The sequence below is a fragment of the Lytechinus variegatus genome, chromosome 2 (assembly GCF_018143015.1).
Source record: "Lytechinus variegatus isolate NC3 chromosome 2, Lvar_3.0, whole genome shotgun sequence".
In the NCBI taxonomy this organism is placed as follows: Eukaryota; Metazoa; Echinodermata; class Echinoidea; order Temnopleuroida; family Toxopneustidae; genus Lytechinus; species Lytechinus variegatus.
In genome coordinates, this window is record NC_054741.1 from 32,383,309 (window position 1) to 32,405,303 (window position 21,995).

The 21,995-nt window shown below is 34.7% G+C and overlaps 2 protein-coding genes across 4 annotated transcripts; both read left to right on the forward strand.

Annotated features, from left to right (window-relative positions):
- The first annotated feature begins 1,424 nt into the window (after positions 1-1,424).
- LOC121409434 (fibropellin-1-like) lies at positions 1,425-10,791 on the forward strand. The gene is made up of 10 exons (XM_041601368.1): positions 1,425-1,638; positions 2,684-2,791; positions 4,621-4,743; positions 5,975-6,106; positions 6,648-6,767; positions 7,180-7,302; positions 7,644-7,763; positions 8,240-8,362; positions 9,627-9,767; positions 10,520-10,791. Exons 1-10 carry the CDS (start codon positions 1,566-1,568, stop codon positions 10,777-10,779), a joined length of 1,323 nt encoding a protein of 440 aa, XP_041457302.1. The 5' UTR covers positions 1,425-1,565; the 3' UTR covers positions 10,780-10,791.
- A 2,425-nt stretch (positions 10,792-13,216) lies between these two features.
- Positions 13,217-21,245, forward strand: LOC121409435 (delta-like protein 4). 3 transcript variants are annotated; one of them, XM_041601369.1, is made up of 10 exons: positions 13,217-13,327; positions 14,260-14,379; positions 15,035-15,151; positions 16,491-16,607; positions 17,040-17,153; positions 17,780-17,899; positions 18,344-18,460; positions 18,906-19,078; positions 19,728-19,803; positions 20,838-21,245. In XM_041601369.1, exons 1-9 carry the CDS (start codon positions 13,264-13,266, stop codon positions 19,791-19,793), a joined length of 1,008 nt encoding a protein of 335 aa, XP_041457303.1. In that variant the 5' UTR covers positions 13,217-13,263; the 3' UTR covers positions 19,794-19,803; positions 20,838-21,245. The 3 variants fall into 3 exon arrangements, with proteins under 3 accessions (XP_041457303.1, XP_041457304.1, XP_041457305.1); XM_041601370.1 differs by lacking the exon at positions 16,491-16,607; XM_041601371.1 differs by lacking the exon at positions 15,035-15,151.
- The last annotated feature ends 750 nt before the right edge of the window (positions 21,246-21,995 follow it).

Below are 21,995 nucleotides of genomic sequence, written 5' to 3' on the forward strand. Positions count from 1 at the left end.
AAGAAAACACTCATTCTCATAGGTAAAAGAAAAAGAAATATAATGGAGATTGTGCAAATATTGACTCGAATCCCTCCGTATGTATTTTATCATGGAGTCTTATTCTATTTGGAGTTTACTGTAATATTTGCTAAATTAAACATCTCAAATACAATAATTATTCAGACTAATAAATCTATAATGTCCATGTGTCAGTATTCTCTGCTGATTACCTCATTGTAAGTTATCAACCGAACACAATTTTGCATCAGCTTTGTAGGATTTCGAATCGTGAAATCTCAGGTAGACAAGACAATGTTAAGAAAGGGATTGTTTTCTTTTAAATATCCTAACTTTGAAGTTGGCATACGTATTTCGTTCACCGCTGAATTTAGTATTGGTATCTGCCGGTCCCTCGTTGTAACGCAGAAGCAGAATAGGACAAATGTAATGTTTGAATAACTTCATTTTGTTTTAAAGATCTTAAAATTGAAGAACACCTGACGTTAATTCAGATGTCGGATAAAATATAAAGATTTTCCTTGTTTCAGAATTTCATAGAAGAAATTTATCAATTCAAAAGAAGAATGGGATAGCTATATCCTATGGCATATTCTTTTCAATAGGCATAAGTAAGATTAATAGTTACTGATCGAAACATGGACCTGGGAACCGGGGGTGCTGCGTGTGTTATTCTCCACTGGCAGCACCCCCTGGGATTCTGGTGGGTTTGGCAAAACAAAGAAATGCAACCACAATGACTTATCTTGTAGAAAACTTTTTGTTGTTGTTGTTGCTTATCGAATTTCTCGGACCAAAATTACCTTAATTTTGTAATAAACCCCCCTTTTTTCAAATAAACATCAGCACCCCATGTAAAAAAAAATCGTTCCCATGGCCCTGGGTTGAAATACATTATTCATGTATCTGAAAGCCATGTGCTCAGGAATCAAGTTGTAACCATTTTGATTTGTACTGTGTGTCTCTTTAAAGATTTGATTGATCTCCATTGAATTGGATGCATTAGATCTTTTCCATGGACATGAAGATCCTTTAAGTAATTGGAACATTTTCTGAGGATTTATATTTTATGAACCTTCAGTTATTTGGAGTTGAATTATTTTCTATAAAAAGAAAAATAAACATATTGAAACGTGAAAAAATCCAATAAAGGAGAAAGACGTTCAGTGTGTATTTTTCAAGCTTGAACTTTGTATAGATATCTAGCGCACAATGCACAATTGTATCTGGGACTATTCCCTGTTACTCCCTTGTTCGACAGCACAAACAATCAGAACTAAAAGTTTTTATTGTGTCTTTTTTACGTCAGTGCTTTTGTTCGAAATATGTTTTCATATGCTTTGTACTGTTGACACGGCTCCTTCTTCAAATACCAGTCGATCACGTACGGTGGCTTTGGAAGTGTTCTTGTCCATTTCGTTCTCTTCTTCCACAATTATCCCCTCACCTCCAGATGGATTTCAGGTTACTGTCAACCTGGCTTCCGCCCACAACACTCCTCTGAACTGTCTTTGATAAACTCGACGGCTCATTTGACAGTGTCCCAGGATCCGTTTAAAGACAACATGGGGCGAGTGTGGCTCGGGGTAATTATTGCCCTGATTGCTGTAGCTGCATCTTGTGTGCAGGCGCAACCGGGTAAGTCTGTGGAGTAATAAGAAGAAAATTGCATGACATTGTCTGTGTTTTTATATTTTAAAGGTAGATCAACTGAAAACTTAATTCAATTCAATGACGTACCAAAAAATATGACAAATTAGTCAATAGAAATATTATTAACTCCAATTCATGATTCATGATAACTCCTTACATGATGGGAGAGCGTATTGAAAAGCATATTTTGACAAGTTCATGATGATAAGAAACCAATTGGAAGCATAAAGCGATATTGAGACTATCGGGTAGTAGTTTTACGGTATGAAACTGACTGGCGAGAATGTTGAAGTTTGGAAGGTAGCGTACTCTATTTTTAAGAAGAGTGTAGTCTTCAAAAAGATTGTAAACCAGAAAGGTTGAGAATTTGGGGTAGTTGGAGAGATGAGAGAAGGCAAGTTGATTTGTAGAGCAGAATAGTAGACTTAACGTTTCCGGTAGGGTGACAGTCCATCTTCAGGAGACGGACAGTGGATATTAGTTCAAGTTAAGGGAAGTAAAGACAATTACCGCTTTTACCATGTTAACAGGTTTGAAAATATGAATATCTTATGATTATACAACTGATTATCTTGTAAAACACCCTTAGTAAATCATAGTTTGGTTTTCGACCATCATTGGGTTTGGTAAAGCCGTTTGTGGGTTCTTAACACACAACGTGAGACCCTTTTCTTCTGCTAAATCAAACTCTAAAGAGTTTCATTTGAACTGACATCTGACATAAATTGAGACTTGAATTCTTGTTCTTAAGAAGATTCTAAGGCATTTTGTTAACAGGGTTATTAAGAGTTAAACGAAAGAATGGGTCATCGGTTGTGGGTTAAGTTGAGCTTGATTTACGAACAGCTAGTAGAAAAGCCGTTTTCAAGTTTAACTCAAACGAACGTAATTAATAATTATGTATCACATTATTATTACATTAGTTTTTTTATTGTTTGTTTCATGGTGTGTAGGCTCATCAGATCAAACGAACATAATCCATTTATCATGCAACATTATTATCATTTATTGTCATTATTGTGTATTTCAGACGTATGCTTATCAGCTCCTTGCCAGAATGGAGGAACATGTGATGCTCAATTTGGTTCATATTCCTGTGATTGTCGTCCAGGGTATGAGGGTGTCCATTGTGAACGTGGTTAGCATTCATGCATTATTTTCATTATTGTATCATTATTTGATTATTTTGATGGGAAGTAGTAGTAACAGTAGTATTAATGGTTGAAGTGGTGGTAGTAGTAGTAGCAGTAGTAGTAGTAGTAGTAGTAGTAGTAGAAGAAGAAGAAGAAGTAGTAGTAGTAGTAGTAGTAGTAGTAGTAGTAGTAGTAGTAGTAGAAGAAGTAGTAGTAGTAATGGTAGTAGTAGTGGTGGTAGTAGTAGTAGTAGTAGTAGTAGTAGTAGTAGTAGTAGTAGTAGTAGTAGTAGTAGTAGAAGAAGAAGAAGTAGTAGTAGTAGTAGTAGTAGTAGTAGTAGTAGTATAGTAGTATAGTAGTAGTAGTAGTAGTAGTAGTAGTAGTAGTAGTAGTAGTAGTAGTAGTAGTAGTAGTAGTAGTAGTAGTAGTAGTAGTAGTATAGTAGTAGTATAGTAGTAGTAGTAGTAGTAGTAGTAGTAGTAGTAGTAGTAGTAGTAGTAGTAGTAGTAGTAGTAGTAGTAGAAGAAGAAGTAGTAGTAGTAGTAGTAGTAGTAGTAGTAGTAGAAGAAGAAGTAGTAGTAGTAGTAGTAGTAGTAGTAGTAGTAGTAGTAGTAGTAGTAGTAGTAGAAGAAGTAGTAGTAGTAATGGTAGTAGTAGTGGTGGTAGTAGTAGTAGTAGTAGTAGTAGTAGTAGTAGTAGTAGTAGTAGTAGTAGTAGAAGAAGAAGAAGTAGTAGTAGTAGTAGTAGTAGTAGTAGTAGTAGTAGTATAGTAGTATAGTAGTAGTAGTAGTAGTAGTAGTAGTAGTAGTAGTAGTAGTAGTAGTAGTAGTAGTAGTAGTAGTAGTAGTAGTAGTAGTATAGTAGTAGTATAGTAGTAGTAGTAGTAGTAGTAGTAGTAGTAGTAGTAGTAGTAGTAGTAGTAGTAGTAGTAGTAGTAGAAGAAGAAGTAGTAGTAGTAGTAGTAGTAGTAGTAGAAGAAGAAGTAGTAGTAGTAATGGTAGTAGTAGTGGTGGTAGTAGTAGTAGTAGTAGTAGTAGTAGTAGTAGTAGTAGTAGAAGAAGAAGAAGTAGTAGTAGTTGTAGTAGTATTGGTAGAAGAAGTGGTGGAGGTAGTTTTGCACTTAATGACACTGTGGAAAGTTTTTTTTTAATCTTCAAAAATCAGTCGCAAAATTAGCCAATTACCAATGATAAATCTGAAATGTCAATGTTGGTTCAAACGGCAGGTTATGGCAGAGAAATCACAATTTTATCTATACATATTGTAATATTTACACCGTTTTGTCTGAAGATGCTGCTAATCTGTTTGCGAATTTAGCACATGTTTCAAATTAAGCATGTATGGTTATCTGATAATGATATATGAAATATTGGATAGTTTATCTGAAAAAACTGGCATCTCGAGGCAATATTGAGATTAGAATCATGAGACTTGTCAAACTTACACTTTCAATTCTCATCTGAGTTAACTTTGGTGAAACCCTTTTAGGTGTATTTTCTTTATCCTATTTTTATGCATTTATTGTTATTACGATTAAATTTAGTCTAGAAAATACTTTTCTCTCTTTTTTTTAGAGGATAACGAAACCTATTAAAGATAATGAGAAACTCTTTAAGAAAATCCTTAAGATTCAAGCAATTTGGACTTAGGAACCTTACTCATACTTTAATGTCGTAAAAATAAATAAAATATTGTGATATTTCGTGCATCTCAAACACGAATGTTAAGCTTTAATGCATTTATTATAAATTAATATATTGATAAAATGGTGTAGGTGGTATAATGAGAAGTTATATTTGTCTTTATCTTCCATTGGTGTATATTTTCTCGACAGAGACGAACTTTACAGCCTGCAGGAATAATGCTTGTCAAGGAATGTCGGCATGTGTCGCCGTGAATGATACCGTGTACTACTGTATTTGTCCTCTTGGCGTCTATGGCACCTATTGCGAATATGGTAATGACGTATCACAGGTGTACCCATCTCTCCCTCACTCTCCCTCACTTGTTCTCTCTCTCTCTCTCTCTCTCACTTTCTCACTTCCTCTATCCCAAACCCACCCAACACACACTCACCCTCCAAAGTTAGAAGGCCATAGATGGTTCTTGAATTTTGGCAGGAACACAATATTCCTGTAAATAGGTGGGTTGCGAAAGAAATTAAACAATTTTTAAAGTATGATTATGATTCCGCAACTTCCTTTCCCTTAAACTGAGGCATTTTCAAACGAAAGTTGTTGACCATTTGAATGCCAAGTCTCCCCCCAAGACAAGTTGATTTTAATGAAAATCTAAAAATAAAACAAACATGTTGCTGACAATATCATCAAATCCGATGTAGAATGAAAATTTATGGTAGTACCCTTAAGTTACGCTGACTTTTACAGTCAACAATAATTACAGTCAATATTTACTTTAAAAATTTTCTCATATTAAAGTGGGGATAATATTGATTTTGTTATATTTCAAATTACTAGAAACAAAATGAGTGTCATCAGTTCCACATTTGCATTTGGACCAGGATGTAGTGACATCACCCACTCATTTTGCTTTTCACGATACAAAATGTAAAATATTTCAAAATTTTCCTCATTTTAATATGAGACTGACTTCAATTCCTTCTTTAACATAAAGAATGAATTGCCATTTTTGTGACCTATTGTTATTCAATCAAGAAATTCCTTATGGTCAAACCTGATGCAAATATCAATATATTCTATAATTCATACGAAATTCAAAAGAAATAGTGAGTGTGTGACATCATCAGTTCTCTCAAACACATATCACTTTTTTATTTGTATATAACTGTTTTGTGAAAAGAAGCAACATTTTCACACTGTCATAACTTTTCATTTTTTATTATTTTTTATGACCTTATATTTTATGACAACGTCAGCATTACATTTGTTCAATGTTTATGTGGTTTAATCATAGCCGATGAAAAGTTATACCAGAATAAAAACTGATGGAATGTAATATATGATAACTATGAGTCAACAAAAAGTACCCATCTTGTTTTGTGCCGTAGAATAGTATTCTGATAACTGCGGCCTCTCAATTTACAGATTTTAGGGTTAACTCACTTATAACAAACGAAGAAACATAAGTAAAAAAAAAAAAAATTAAAATAAACCTATAATGAAAAAAAAATTGTACCCTGACTGCAAAATAAACCCTTTGTATTCCAGGTTTTCCAGTGACTACCACTACACCAGATCCGTGCTTATCATCACCGTGTCTTAATAACGGTGTGTGTGTTAGGGAAGCAGACACATTCCATTGTGAATGCGCGTACCAATATTATGGAAGGTACTGCCAGTGTAAGTACTAGAGATCATGACTTTTTTTGTTCATCAGCAAATACGAAATTCGCTTGCTGCTTCGATCATTCTTTTTTTTTGTTTGTGCTCCTATACTCATGATTTATTCATAAAAGGATTTCACCTTAAAAAAAAAGAGACCTCTCCTGAGGTGAGGCATTTTAAAGGCCACATGTTACTGAAATATTTTGGATAAGAAATACAAATAAAATGATTATACGTTTCTTAAATATTAAGAATGTATTTCCACATTTTTCGTTATTCATGCATCTTAACATATAAATGTATATGTATAAATAACCTTTTCATGACATGTTTCTGAATAGTTTGAGTCTAGCTCTTGTTTTCTAAAATCTGTATTTTTTTTGAAGCCTTTAAATTTTGTTCCCACGTATGAATTAGAATCAGGGATAAGATTTTACCAAAATTTATATTATAATCAATATACTTAAAGTTCCTACACGGAAATATGTATATTTTATCATTTCTTATTGGTATTATGCAATGTACTTATTTAATTCTAAACTGATTCCTCTTAAAGATTACGGTAGTGACCCGTGCCTTTATTTCCCCTGTTCCAACGGGGGATCCTGTGTAACTCCATATGGACAAGCCATCTGCTCTTGTCCACCGGGATATTCTGGGATTTACTGCGAAGAAGGTATGAACACGTTATTAATTGGAATATGACACCACTATTCTCTCTCTCTCAATTATCCACTCTTCTCTAAAATAAACCGGACAAGCAAACACTGATTCTCTACATGTCTTCATGTATATATATATGTATATATATATATATATATATATATATATATCCAGGAATGTATCTTCCTCTGACAAAAATATCTACATTTTCATGTCTACTTTGCAAAAAGACTTGCATCTACTTTACCTTTAACCAGTATGTAAAAACTTGTTTGGTTATTCTTGCTTTCAACCTGAGTCAAAGTTATTTGGCAGAACTATATACCTTGCTATAGGCTTGTTATATATTCATATATACGTGTTATTTTCGTCGATTCTTTAATACATTGTCACATATATGCTTCTTATTTTTCATATTTATCCAGTACCTGGTACTGAACACCCCTGTGACAGCGCACCTTGTCTGAATGGAGGAAGTTGCACGGAGTATGGATATTCTTTGTATCTGTGCTCATGTCCAGAGGACTACTACGGACCAAACTGCGGAAGTAAGAGTACTCAGTATAATTAAATGAAATAAATTGATTTTAGAAACAATCTTCATTATCATCACTCTTCTCTCTCGCCCCCCCCCATCCCTCCCGCCCCGCCCCCTCTTTCCTCCTCTCTTCTCTTTGTTTCCATATACATGTATCTTACTCAATCCTCTATCAAGTATGTATTCCCATTGTGGTGCACTCTTGATTTTATATGAGAGTAGTTTATATTGTTAATCTTGGTCCACAAAAATTTTGCCGTACAAATTATGATTGCGCTTCTTACAGATATCAAGTGAAAAGATAATTTTTCAATGTTGCCTTATTCGTTTTGGTGTTATATCTCCGTTTAGTTTTCTTATCAGACCCCTGTGAGTCCTATTTCTGTTATAATAGTGGAGAATGCAGCGCAACATTTGGAGTACCATCGTGTACATGTCCTTATGGATTTTACGGAGAGTTCTGTGAACGAGGTAGGCCTACCGACGACTTAATTCAACTCTTCCAGATATCTAAGTGATAAAAATAGAGGAAAATAAGAACAAATAAAGCGGACGATATTTTGTAGGACTGTAAGCTATGCTTCATGTACAAAATTGAGAAGCAATGTATACTTTCTGAGACTTGCCACAGTTTACTTTATCTTTAAATTAGCTTACAATGCTACAAATTATTATTATTATTACTATTATCATTGTCATAATAGCTATTGCTATTATCCTTTATATATAAATTATCTTATAATATCAATTATTATTATTATTGTTATTATTATTAAGTAATTTCTGAGCTTCCACCAACCTAAATGATTATTTGGGGTGAGCTTTCGTCCACTTCTGTCGACGATCTCAAGCTAATTGATCAGTTACAAAGTTTGCTGCCTGTGGTGGTCTGTATTGCTATTATTATTATTATCACTATTATTATTATTTCGATTTAATTAATACAGGTAACGAAGACTCGTGTTCAAGTGCGCCATGCCTGAATGGAGGATCGTGTTATCAGTCGTCTTTGCTCGGAGGTACATACATTTGCATATGTCAGGAAATGTACCACGGTGATCACTGTGAAAGTAAGTAAAAGCTTGAGGTCTGCCCACTTGGGTTTAATAATACAAAACTGCTATCAAATGGATAACTCTGATTTTTTATTGTTTGTTCGGTTTATTTCTTTATACTCTCAGTTTGAATTTCGAAGAATTTGATGAGATGTTTGTTTTGTGGAAAGTTGTCTTTAGAATTTTCTCTTCCTCTACACAACGGTCATCCCAACCGCTTATTGATAAAATAATGTGTACCTTATCTCAATTTATACCCCTCCTCGATTCATACCCTTCGTTCCTATATAGTCATAGCTGTACGCAGACATTTTTGACGGGGGGCGGGACACAGAAACTTTTTCAAAAAAATCGAAAGCAAGGGAGCGAAGCGCCCGCGCTTGTCATTGGGGCGCTTTTGCATTTTGTAAAGTGAAATTAAAGGATTTCGTGCATACGGTCATGCCTGTAGTTGGCAAGTTTACATCATGTCTCTTTAGTAATGATATAACACAGTTAAATTATTTCTACATCAATTGTAATTATAAATGGATGCATTATTTCATCACCATTTTTTATCTTGTTCTCTCTTTCTAATAAAACGGTTAGCAACACAATGCAACTGCGTTAATACACACCTGTCTTCAAAAGCTTATACATGTATAAAGACAAATTTGTATGGCTGTATTTTAGATTAAAACCATACTTGAATTAATTGATTGATTGATTGATTACAGATATAGGGATACAAATAATTTGTTACATGATTTACCAACTCTCGTGTCAGATCGCGAAGCCTGGCATACCATTGTTGATTCATTTTCGGATGTGTCCGATTTGTAGTGTGTTTTTTAATGTTCTTATTTCTCTCTTTATTTATCTTTTTTCTTTCGGTGTTTACTTATATTAACGGGTAGAATTGAGCGCCATTTACTGTAATTATATAGGGTCACAATGTTTTACCTTGTTTGGGGTAATTTCTTCACAATAAACTTACAGAGTATTTGTATCATGCATTAGAATTAAAGACGAACAAATATTACTAACGTTTACTAAGAAACAGAGATAAACAACAATATAATGCATTACATTATTCAAAACATGTATTACGAAAACTATTTAAAAAGATAAACTGACAGCATGCCTTAATATACATAATAGGATCTTTAATAAAATGATGCAAAGATTCAGAAGCCAGTATCCCTCATATTTACTGCTGTTATAATGATTTCGTGAATATGGTGAAGTGGGAAAATGAAATTCCTGATTGTTTTTTTTTTTCATGATTTTTCCCCCTCAGTCTCCGGTCCCGACCTGTGTAAGGAATACATATGCGAGAATGAAGGGACCTGTGTGAACCCTGACTATTTCGATCCTCTTGCGGCCACCGCACCGTATTGCTTGTGTTCACCTGGATTCACTGGTCCTCAATGCGAAGATGGTACGATGGCTGATGTTGTTGTTTTTTAATAGGCAAACTTGTCGGTTTTGGCAATGGTTTTCTCGCTTTTTTTGCTCACTTATGAATTATTTGTTCATACGTTGGTCTAACTTTTAGTTAGAAAAGAACAGGTTCCAGGAAATCGTGCAAGACTGGCTTTCTTGGTACTATTTTATAACGTTATCCTGATAAACCCACTCGATGGGAGGTGATTAGGATTGTTTTTAAGAGTTTGGACCTCTAGGATGAACAGAGCCATTCAATTGCTCTGAATAGAGTGATCCATCCGTATCTTTTCAAGTTTTTGCTCTTTGATAATATTTGCAGTTAAAATTTATATGTGTAAAATATGATTACTATATTGTAAATATTTATGCGGTAATAAAACCAAAACCGACCCAAGTTTCATGTAGACTAGGATATGGCGATTACTGCACAGTCATGGAGGCATAGAATAATACGTAATGGCCTTGTCGCAACCAACTTGACCTATCCCTGCTCACTGAAATCATTTCCTGTCTTTTCTGTTTTTACGAGCAAGGTAACGTGTTTTAGAGGGGGGGCTTCCCTTTCCTGAATCCTCACCTGTTCGAACTTTCTCTACTGTTACATTTGTCAATTCGCATCAATGGCGCTTTGATGTAGTGAGAAAAATAAGTGTAAGTATAATCTTTACCCTAATTATTATCAATTACTGTAAAAATAAATTCCATTCCTATTATCGATATTTTGTTTGTCTTTCATGACGGCAGAAATCAATGGAGTTCAATGCGGCGATGATGTATGCTATAATGGCGGATCCTGCGTTGTGTCGTATGGAGGAGAGGCCTACTGTAAATGTGCTCCTGGATTTTTCGGCCAACAGTGCGAACAAGGTATGGGTGTATTCTTTTCCATCCAATCATTAAAAAAAACATATATCTGCTGCAAAGCTGATAATATATGCAGGCTAGAGATTAAGAGAAAGACTTATTTGTCCCGTCTTTACCATAATGTTAAAATAAGTAAATAACCCGTAAGATTACAGGTGTTCTCGAGACTCTGCTGCAGGAACTTCTTTTATTTTAAGGATAAATTTTCTAACAGTACATGCTATCATTGAGAAACGCCATGAACCTTTAAGGTTGTATATTTTTGCCTCTGTCCCGTGAAACCTCTCATGCTCTATATTGATCCATTCTCCACTACGGAAACCATCAGGGACCCACTTCCTAGAAATTTGCAATGAAAGTATGATAGCAACTCTTGCTGGAATATCTCCCTTCATTGGAAGAGTCAATCAAAAAGCAGAATTTTCACTTTTGTCATAGTAGTTGACATTCTAGTAAGACTTGCTACCATAGCAACTTTTTTATGAATGGGGCCCAGAAGTTGTATCTGTTACATCAGTGGATGAATTGTTGTGCTTAAAAAAAAAAAAAAAAAACTGAATCTAAATATTGTACGAATGAGTGCAGCGAGCTAGTGAGTTTTAAGCATTTAATTATTCATCAGGTCTTAGCATGACAAACTTTAGATACCTGAAACAACTATTTTAACCACACATGTTCTTCATGTTACTTCATTCGGACACTGTGCTTGCCATCGTATATTTCCTCAGCACGCCAAGCGAGCATATGATTTTTTAAATGATACGGTGCCGTAATTAACTAGAAGAAATTTATAACGTACAGCTTAGTGTGAAAGTTGGAAATATACACTTTATATTTTGCTTTTCGAATATTTTGCCAGTGCTTTGTTTTCCTTCACTTTTTTATCTCTTCATTATTTTCCCCACCTCCACTCTATTATGGCAGCCGTGAAGAACACTATGTGCTTTTTAAAATGTTTTTTTAGACGTTTGAGGCATAATTTCAAATAGACAATAACTGAAACAAACTCGGTTTCCTGTGTCATTCTTTTTATTTTTTTTCTACACATTTTTCTTTATTCTTCTACAAATCGAAAATCTAAAGTAAACTCTTCATCATAATTTTATTATTTCGGTCGTCATAGTTTCACATTTTTATCGATTCTGCGCATCTTGACTTTGGCAATGGGTTTCAAAGTTATACTTCATCTATCATGTCTACTACGACCCTTTTTTATGTTTGATATCAAAATTGAAGAGTAAAACTAATCGTTGATCAATGTTGATAAAAAAGGTAGATTACCATTTTTAAATAATGGAAAAATAACTTACAATCAGTCTCCATTCGGGACACTCTGTTCTATTGTTGACATGGCATACATTTAGTATGCGAGAAAAACAACTCTGTTTGATTAACCTTGCTTATTTTTTTAAGGATTTTTTTGTCCTGAAAATCGAACATTCTGAGCAATGATTGTGATCGTGAACAAGATGTGCATGTATAACTAAATAATTACTACGAGCGCGATTCGCGAGCAGAAATTTTCAATATACATTTTGGCCACTCCCACTTGGAGCCTCGCTTGTGTTGGATCACTGGCGATCGTGAGCAACAACAATAACCTACATTTATTACGTCGCATTTCGGAAGCGCGTGTACACTTGATAATATCATTGTTATGTGCGATATTATAAACAAAGTTTATTCTTATTATCATTAAAATATAAATATAAAAAAGGGAACTAACTAGTCAGAGAAGAGGTATATTGTTTTATGAAAATAGCGATACGTTCGAAAATTAGAGGGTTTTTTTTTGAGAAAACCCTCCCAAAACGGATAAAGACATTTTTGTCTTTCTCTCTTTTATTTTCTTTTCTTTTCTTTCTTTCTCGTCACCGAATATAGAACCGTGCCTCAAAAGATTTATTCTTTTACCTCAGAATTTTGTCAATTTTGATATTGGAATTCAAGCTTTCCCGTCTACCTTTACAAAATCGTTCAACAAACGGAATGACATTCTCTATAATTGGAGGATTTCAATCGAAGAGCAAAATGCGTAAAGGGGTACTCCAGGCATTAAATAAATTGCATGCAAGATAAGTAAAATGAGACAAACAAAGTACTGAAGATTTCGTCAAAATCAGACAAGGAATAGCAAACTTATACTTTAAGTTTTTCCATTATTTTGATAAAGATAGTTTAATGCAGTCTTCCTAAATCTGTAATTAATGGGAAAGCTGTTGATATCTCCACTTGTTCTTTTGTATTCTATGAACGGTATATGAAATTATATTTAAACAAGTAATGTCCTTGAGAATAAAACGAACTACTGATTTAATGTGTAAGATAATTATTGCTGCAACTTATTTTGTTACAAGGGAGACATATACACACTTGCATGAAATTTTGAAATAATTGTGATTCCATGAAATAACACGAGAAAAGGAAAGTAGGGAACATGACATTATCAGCCCACTTATTGCATTCCTTGACGGTTTGCATAGACTGTTTACTTAAAATTGTGCTTAACTTTAAAATTCAATAACTTTGTTATCAGATTTTGATGAAATTTTGTGTTATTATTCGTTTATGAAGGTAATACTACTTCTTGTGATGGTGTTTGTCTGAATGGTGGAACTTGTCAGATGGAAATTTTCGGACCAACGTGTTATTGTAAACCTGGGTTCGTAGGAGTACATTGTGAAATAGGTAAGGTCATCACACGTGAGACGCTGAAGATTATGATTAAGGTGCAAACTTACCTCGATCATACTTCAGTTATTGTTATGTAGTATGAATTTAACTTCCTGTTATCCTTTCAGTCATTCACCCTCACTTGTTTACAAACTCCCCCAATGTCATCTTAGAATCCCCAAACCCCCAATACCATAACTGCTAAGCCTTGACCATAAAAAGACCAACCCCAGTGACGTCAGCTAACTTCATGGAAGAAGTATGACTCACACTCCAGCCCCAGTCATTAGCACAGAGCATCACCACACCCCATATACCAGAGAAAGTTTGATAGACAGTTAAATGTAGACCAATCAGAACAAGTTTAGATCACTCCCACTTAAAATAGTTACACCCCCAAAACAAATGATATAAATAAGACTTCTTGATTATTAGAGAAGAGAGGAGAAGACCAACGATAGAATACGAGACCCACACTCATCCATATAGACTGACTGACTTCAAGACTTAGACGTCCATCGAATATTATATGAACTTCACTCCGAATCTTAATCTTATAATCTTAACTTCGAAACTATTATATTCATCGTCTCCTGTTATATCTGAATCTTCATGTACTTCAAAGTGTGAATTGTCAACTGCAATTGATGATTAAATACCTAGCGATATTGAACTGCATATAGTTTCTGCAAAATTTCCTTATTACGCTTCCCTTCAATAATCACCGATCCCAACACAACATTATCATCGACCGAACGTACGATTTCTTGAATTTTATTGATTACTATTATTGTAATGTCATTACATCACTTAAGCCTTCTTTCGCTGTAAATATATTGTTATCAGCTGATTGTTTTTGTGTGTGTGATTATTTGAATTAAATATTAGGTAAAGTGGTGTATCAGCAATAGGCCTTAAGTACCATTTTGTCTCATTTCTCTTTCCAGACATAGGATGGGCTCCCTGTTCCAATCACACCTGTCAGAATAATGGCACATGCATCGCACCAGCAGACTTCCCAATATGTCTTTGCGCTCCTGGTTTTAGTGGAGAGTATTGTCAGAATCGTAGGTGTTTCTTATTCATTACTTTAAACACTTTAATTTTTCGTTTGTATTTTGTAGAGAAACATTGTTCAGGAAGTTTATGTCTAATTATGAAATACCATGAAAATGGAGTGTTGTGGCTCAGTGGATTAGTGTGCAGACGTTGAAACAGAGGATTGTTGGTTTTAATTCATTCAGCAAGAGATTGATCCACATTATGCGGCACCGAAAAAAAATGACTTTTGATCATTTTGCATCGTAATATACCAGAATTTACCAGTTCTTCCTGTTTGCGGCAGGCCAAGAGATAAATGCAGGCGAGATGAATGGGTATTCATTGAATGCATCAAGCTCTTTTAGCAGCTGGAGCTGTTGCCGGTACATCGTATAGTGAGCCATTGAATAGGCAACAAGATATTCGGCGCCTCATCGATTCTTTATATAATATTTAATAGTTTTCATCAAAAGATGATTGAGATCAGGGACATCTACAGATTATCACCTAGTTCTTGATGACAGGTATCCCTCATTTTTTGTGGTATCCATTTTAACCTTGGGCTATAAGAAAAGACGAGAGGAGGCCCTTACGAATGTTTGACATCTGTCTGAATGATATCGATCGACCTTATGTTGTACATTTTTGCCCTGATGTGAAAAATCATCCGTCTTGTTACAGGAACCAACGGAACATCATGTGATCTTACCTGCTACAACGGTGGCACTTGTCATAAGGGCATCTTTGGTCCAACGTGTTCCTGTCCACCCGGTTTCTATGGCCGACATTGTGAACAGGGTGAGTGTGATCTTATAGTATAACATGGTCAAGAAGAAACTAATTTCAAATCAAATCAATCCAAGTGGTGCCGCTACTCGAAATTAACGACTGTATCTTGGGCCTGTATTCAGTTCAAAAATTCAAACCTTGTGATCAGTTTTGATTCTTGTTCATTTTGCATCGTAATATACCAGAATCTACCAGTTCATCCCCAGATATTTATGATATGTCTAGGAAAGAACAGGTTGGCTATCAATAGCCAATCTGAAACGGGTTTATCCCTGCCATATGAATTTATTCGTTCGTTGTGAAGTTTAATTGTTGTATATAATCACTTTAACGTGTGATGTATAATTTGTTTATATGCAATTTTTATCGTAAATAAAACCAAGCCAAACCATCATATGAACCAGATTATCAGTTTCAACTTCTATCCTAGTTGGGTGTCGTGATAAATGAATCCGTGGCTATTGTGATCTTTATCAAATGAATTTTATATATATATATATATATATATATATATATATATATATATATATATTAAATTATGCTTCTTTATAATTTGGAGTAGCAGATTCTCTGTAATAACTGAGATTTGTATCACATAATCTCTTTTCCCTCGTAGGATGGGCTCCCTATTCCACCAGCAGACTTCCCAATATGTCTTTGCGCTCCTGGTTTTATTGGAGAGTACTGTCAGGATCGTGTTTCATATTCATAATTTCAAACACTTCAGTTTTTCGTTTGTAGAATAACATTGTTTAGGAAGTTTATTTCTAATTATGAAATTCCGTGAAAATGGAGTGCTGTGGCTGGCCAAGTGGATTAGTGTCTAGACGTTGAAACAAAGAGTTGTTGGTCTGAATCCGAGCAATTTCCTTCGGCAAGAGATTGATCCACATTATGCTGCACTGAACAAATTGACTTTTGTTCATTTTGCATCGTAATATACCAGAATTTACCAGTTCTCCCTGTTTGTGGCGGGCAAAGAGTTAAATGCAGGTGAGATGATTGGGTATTCATTGAATGCACCAGGCACCTTTAGCAGCTGGAGCTATTGCCGGTGCATTGTATAGTGCGCCATTGAAGAGGCAACAAGATAATCGGCGCCTATTAGATGCTTTATATAGTATGTAATAGTTTTCAAAGAGTCACAGATGATTGAGATCAGAGACATCTGCTGATTGTCACCTAGTTCTTGATGACAGGTATCCCTCATTTTTGGTGGTATCCATTTGAACGTTGGGCTATAACAAAAGACGAGAGGAGGCCCTTACGAATGTTTGACATCTGTCTGAATGATATCGATCGACCTTATGTTGTACATTTTTGTGAAAAATCATCCGTCTTGTTACAGGAACCAACGGAACATCCTGTGATCTTACCTGCTACAATGGTGGCACTTGCCATGAGGGCATCTTTGGTCCAACGTGTGTCTGTCCACCCGGTTTCTATGGCCGACATTGTGAACATGGTGAGTGTGATCTTACAGTAAAACATGGTCAGGAAGAAACTAATTTCAAATCAAATCAATCCAAGTGGTGCCGCTACCCGAAATAAACGACTGTATCTTGGCCTGTATCCAGTTCACAAATTCAAACCTTGTGATCAGTTTTTGCTTCCTTTCTTTACTATTATTTGTTTGTTTGTTGCTTTTTTTTTGCTTCGTAAAATGCCATAATTTCCTAGAACAATATATCAATGCACGCATTCAAACCAGATTATCAGATTCAACGTATCTCCAAATTCGCTGTCACGAGAAATCTTACTGTGTCAATCAATCTGTGGTTGATCTTATCCAAATCATACAAAAATAAATGACATAAACTATGGTTCTCTATGATTTTGAGTAGCAGATTCTGTGTGATAACAGAGATTTTTATCATATTATCCTTTTTCCTCGTAGGATGGGCTCCCTGTTCCAATCACACCTGTCAGAATAATGGTACATGCATCAGACCAGCAGACTTTCCAATATGTCTTTGCGCTCCTGGTTTTAGTGGAGAGTACTGTCAGAACCGTAAGTGTAATCATTTCTTCTGAAAAGAAAATATGATTCTCTTTTTAGAGAAAGAGATTAGTTATATAAATTTCACTGGCTTTCATCTAATAGACATACAAATCATTTTCAACAGAATAATGCACAAAAAATAAAGAATAATCTACTAAATAAATATATTGTAACAATAAATACATTGTGTTATTGGAATGATTCATTGATAAATAATCAAAATTTCATTATCTGTAGAAAAAAAGAGTATTTGAAATAATCCATATTAAAATATATAAATTATATCTAGAAGTTAAAAGTTATGTAACTGTGCAGTAAGCAACTGGTTAGAAAAAATGGGATTCACATAAACGGACCTCATACATCGCATTTTGATCGCTCACTACCCAACAGTTTGAAATAGATTTTCCAATTAGCGATACTCTATGTCATAGTCTATGATCTGGTGTACGAATGTCTTGAATATACTACTGGTAAATGTTCTGTTTGAACATAACAATTTAATACAAAATGGGTTTGAAGCGCAAGTACAGACTGTTGGTCTGACGTTCAGAATGGGAAACCTCTAAAACGAAAGAATCTAGCTGTGTAACCTTATTCTATTTACCGAATTTAATAAATTAATTTTCTTCCAGACATAATATCTGACCCCTGTTTTGATCGGAACTGCTTTAATGGTGGATCTTGCAACGCAGTCGATGATTTACCAATTTGTATCTGTGAGAAGGGCTACTCCGGTGACTTCTGCCAAGAAGGTACAGAAATATGAAAGTCATCAGCTATGTAGAAGGTTCTCTGACGGTCGGTTGATTTTTGTACCTACTGTTGATAAATATTCAAATCTGGGATGTATTCATAGAGGAAAAATTGTTTTTAATTCATTTTCAAGAACTTGGTAATGATGATCGATGCCTCCCCTGAAAACACTTGGTCTTGAAACTGGTTCTCTCCGTTTTAGACCACTGCTCTACCAATCCCTTCCATACAGGAAGTTTCAACACAAAATCATGGTATCTTGATTGCACTTTCACTTCTATTTGATGAAGATACGAATGTTTTGTCTCAAAAGTTAATAATTATATCAGCGGTGATATTCTGAAAATTATCTTATCTTTTTTTGTGTATCTTCATGTTATCTCAGTTAGAAAATTGCTTACTAATATTTTCTCATATCGGTTAACTTTGTGTATTTTTTCTAGCCGATAATGCATGTGCCTCTGGTCCATGTATGAACGGAGGACTGTGCAGGGATTCGAACCCTAACACCTTCGAATGTTACTGCCCTACTGACTTCTCAGGCCCTCGGTGTGAAATCGGTAATTCCTTTCACTCAGTATGTAAATCAGAGAATAGTTACACATGGAGCAGTGAAACAGTCAAAGAAATATCAGAGAAATTCATTAGAAATGAATTGATGGGAATAATGATGAGGGGAATGCAGTAATAATAATGATGATGATTAATGAAAAATTGTAATAATGATAGAATCAATAATCACAGTAATAATGTAACAGTACTGGGGCCCGTAATATATTCATATCTACTGTAGATACGTAATATATGCTGGCAGTCTATCAGTACACCCACTACTCCCCCCCCCTTGAAAAAAAAGCTGGTTACGGCAACGCACTGTCTTTGATTACTCTTCCATTGAAATCACATTTTTGGTTATAAGTATTTAAACGAATATATTCCAAATAGGAATATTGTCCCTCATCTTTTTAAATTGTGAGCTGTATGAATATTTTTTCAACTTCACAGCGGTTGGTCGACCCAATGGCGTACTCTCCAACACAGCAAAGATTGCTATCGGAACAAGCTCTGGCGTGGTCATTCTCGTCATCATTGTGGTGATCGTTGTCATCGCCATGTTCTTCAGTCGCGCAGGCTTGTCCGGGAATATGTTAAAATCGGGCGTCCCTTCTGAGAGCAAGGTATTTAGATCATGACATGCCAGCGAGTTCGGTGACTGAAAATAAAACAAAGAAAAAGAAAACAGAAAAGATGACGATGAATAGTATGAGGGAATGGATAAATTGGATATATTGACAACACAAATGATGGTAATAATGATAACGTCATATCTTACCCAGGAAAGCAACTAAATTCAGTCAGTCAGTCAGTAAAATTGCCGACTTATCCTTGGCGTGCAAGTCTTTCAGTGGTAAACAAAACTTGATATGAATCTGTCTGAAGCAAATTTAAAAATAGTGGAAAGAAGCAAATTTAAAAAATGGTGGAAAGAAGCAATTTTAAAAAATAGTGGAAAGAATCAAACTAATATACACATTTTAACCTGTTAATAATCTCTTCATCAAACCACAATGAACTTGAACAATTTTTTTTATAAAATGCTTTCATAGAATAATATACATGTCAATAGACATTTCCATCATTATCATGAAAATTATTTTTTCAATTAATTTGGTGATTACGCCGTCGAAAATGTATTGGGGGTATTTTTCAGTCAAATTATAGTAAGAAATGATGATAGGAATAATTGTGACGAGTTTTAACAATAGTGAAAGAATCGCCAGTCTGCTTTCATGCGTATCATTTTCTGTTTGTTTTGTTTTCCTTCAGAAACACCTCGACGATTCGATCCCAGAAAAGGTCCCGTATGAAGAAGAGCGATACCAGGTGGTATAGAAACGACTTGGTATGTAGCCCTGGTGGTTGTTTCATAAAGCTGTTCGTAAGATACGAATGACTTTACGCACGACTGGTGATCATTTCTTTTGCTATGTGATATCCCTATGTAATCGGTTTATGACCTTCGAACATGTTCCAGTCATGCGTAAAGCTGTTCGTAAATTTACAAACAGCTTTATGAGACACCCACCTGTTCTTTTACATAGGTCAATTTAAAAAGCCATTATAAAATCTACTCCCGATTACACAAACAAGCCTATTACATCTTTTTTCTTTTAATACATATGCAGTCCTGCAAAATAACTGTATAATGGCTGAGTACGGATTCCCCACTTGCAGCTAATCAATGATCCGTTTGCAGTAGAATAAATATCACCTCGTCACATTATTCAAAGGTTTTTATATCGGGCCATAGTATGACTTACGAATATTTTCAACAGTTGAATGCCATGTCTTGGGGCCATTGCATGCAGGCATGTCCGCATATGGGAATGACGATGGAATATCGATGTGGCAGACATGGCAAGTTCCGACTCGGAGTTCTCGTATAAGACACAGTAGAGGTTCGGATCTATTCTAAGTTAGTTAAGCCACATGGCTGATTTGATTGTTTGTTATGTTAAAACAGTAGTCGAGTACATTTTATTTAAGGCACTTGCCAGCTTAAAACGAAACTCGAATTTCAATTTCATTTTATTTTCTTAGCGTGCTTGTCCCATTGAAGACACCGTTAAAAAAAATCGCATCGAAATCCAAAAAATTGCAAAAAAAAAAATCCAAAACGTGAGTGATTTCGAACGCGCCTGCGACCCGAGTGATTATAATAAGCCTTGTAGATGACGACATGCATACAACGTTTTATCTAAGTAATGAAAATGTGTCTAAATTACCATACTTATGTTATTTTCATCCGATTTCGAAGATGCGTTCTTGTTTAAGTTGTATGATTTAATTCATATATATTAGACGGTTTCAGGCCGGAGTACGTCTTTAAAAATAAACAAATGAAATTTGCATTTCTCTTTCTTACACTTTTTACAGAGTGAGCTGATTATTCGCAAATTTTTTCCATCAACATGATACCAATGTAGATGCACAGATGTGACCGATGACTGTGACCTTTCTCAACTTGATTCCTAGTCATCCATTTTACAAATGTCAGTCTTATATTTTTTCTTAGCTTTAAGTGTATGGCAGGACCTGCATGATAGCAAAAGAGAAACAAATCATTTTAGTTCTTTGTACTACATGTATAAAAATATTGATTTTTGACTTTGATTCCATTTGTTTTTTTTTTCAATATCTTTACCACATTTAGATACTGGGTACTGCTTATTTCCCATGCTTATTATGAATTTTGTATGATTTTGGTTCCTTTTTTTAATCTAAAATGCATTTTTTAATCTCTTAACGTCCTGCATTCCTACCATTATCTTTTAATGCTAACGTGATTAATTATAATTTCAAAGGAAATGGAAATTGAAGGTCATTGGAATAGATGTAATGTACAGTAGAAAATAGATATTGGATAGTTTGATTTCATGATTCAAATAACTTTTTAGTGTAATATGGCTCAATAATATGCAATCTGATTATATATTCTTTAAGCATTAATTAGGCAATTATTTTATTACAATGTAATTGATAAAACTCATATGTGGTGCATTCCATTTACAGTTTGTGTACTCCACGTGTATTATCCCGGCTTCACTGAAGCGTAGCCACCAGTGAGGCATTGCATCTTGTGTCATTTTTTTTTATTTATATTTGTATTATGTTTAGAAATGCAATCATTTGCCTTACCCATTACTTTTATTCGTGTCGACTAAAATATTAGATATCACTGGACATTGTATACAACATGCTTACTGATTTGATTAATCAATGTCAATGAAGACTGATTCTACTTTTAATGATGTATGAACTTATGATCTAATAAACGCGATTAAAAAGGCTGAAGATTTTCAAGCGCAGAAAAAAATCTATGAAGTTGTTTCCTCTTTTCAAGTTTATCAAGTTTACTGACTGAAATAGGAAGTTACTTCCAGGTATTTACACGTAATGGTTATTTTCTAAATAGACCTGGTGGTTGTTTCATAAAGCTGTTCGTAAGTTATGAATGACTACACACGACTGGTGATCCTTTCTTGTGCTAAATGATATCCCAGTATAAATTCATTTCATGACTTAAGAACATGT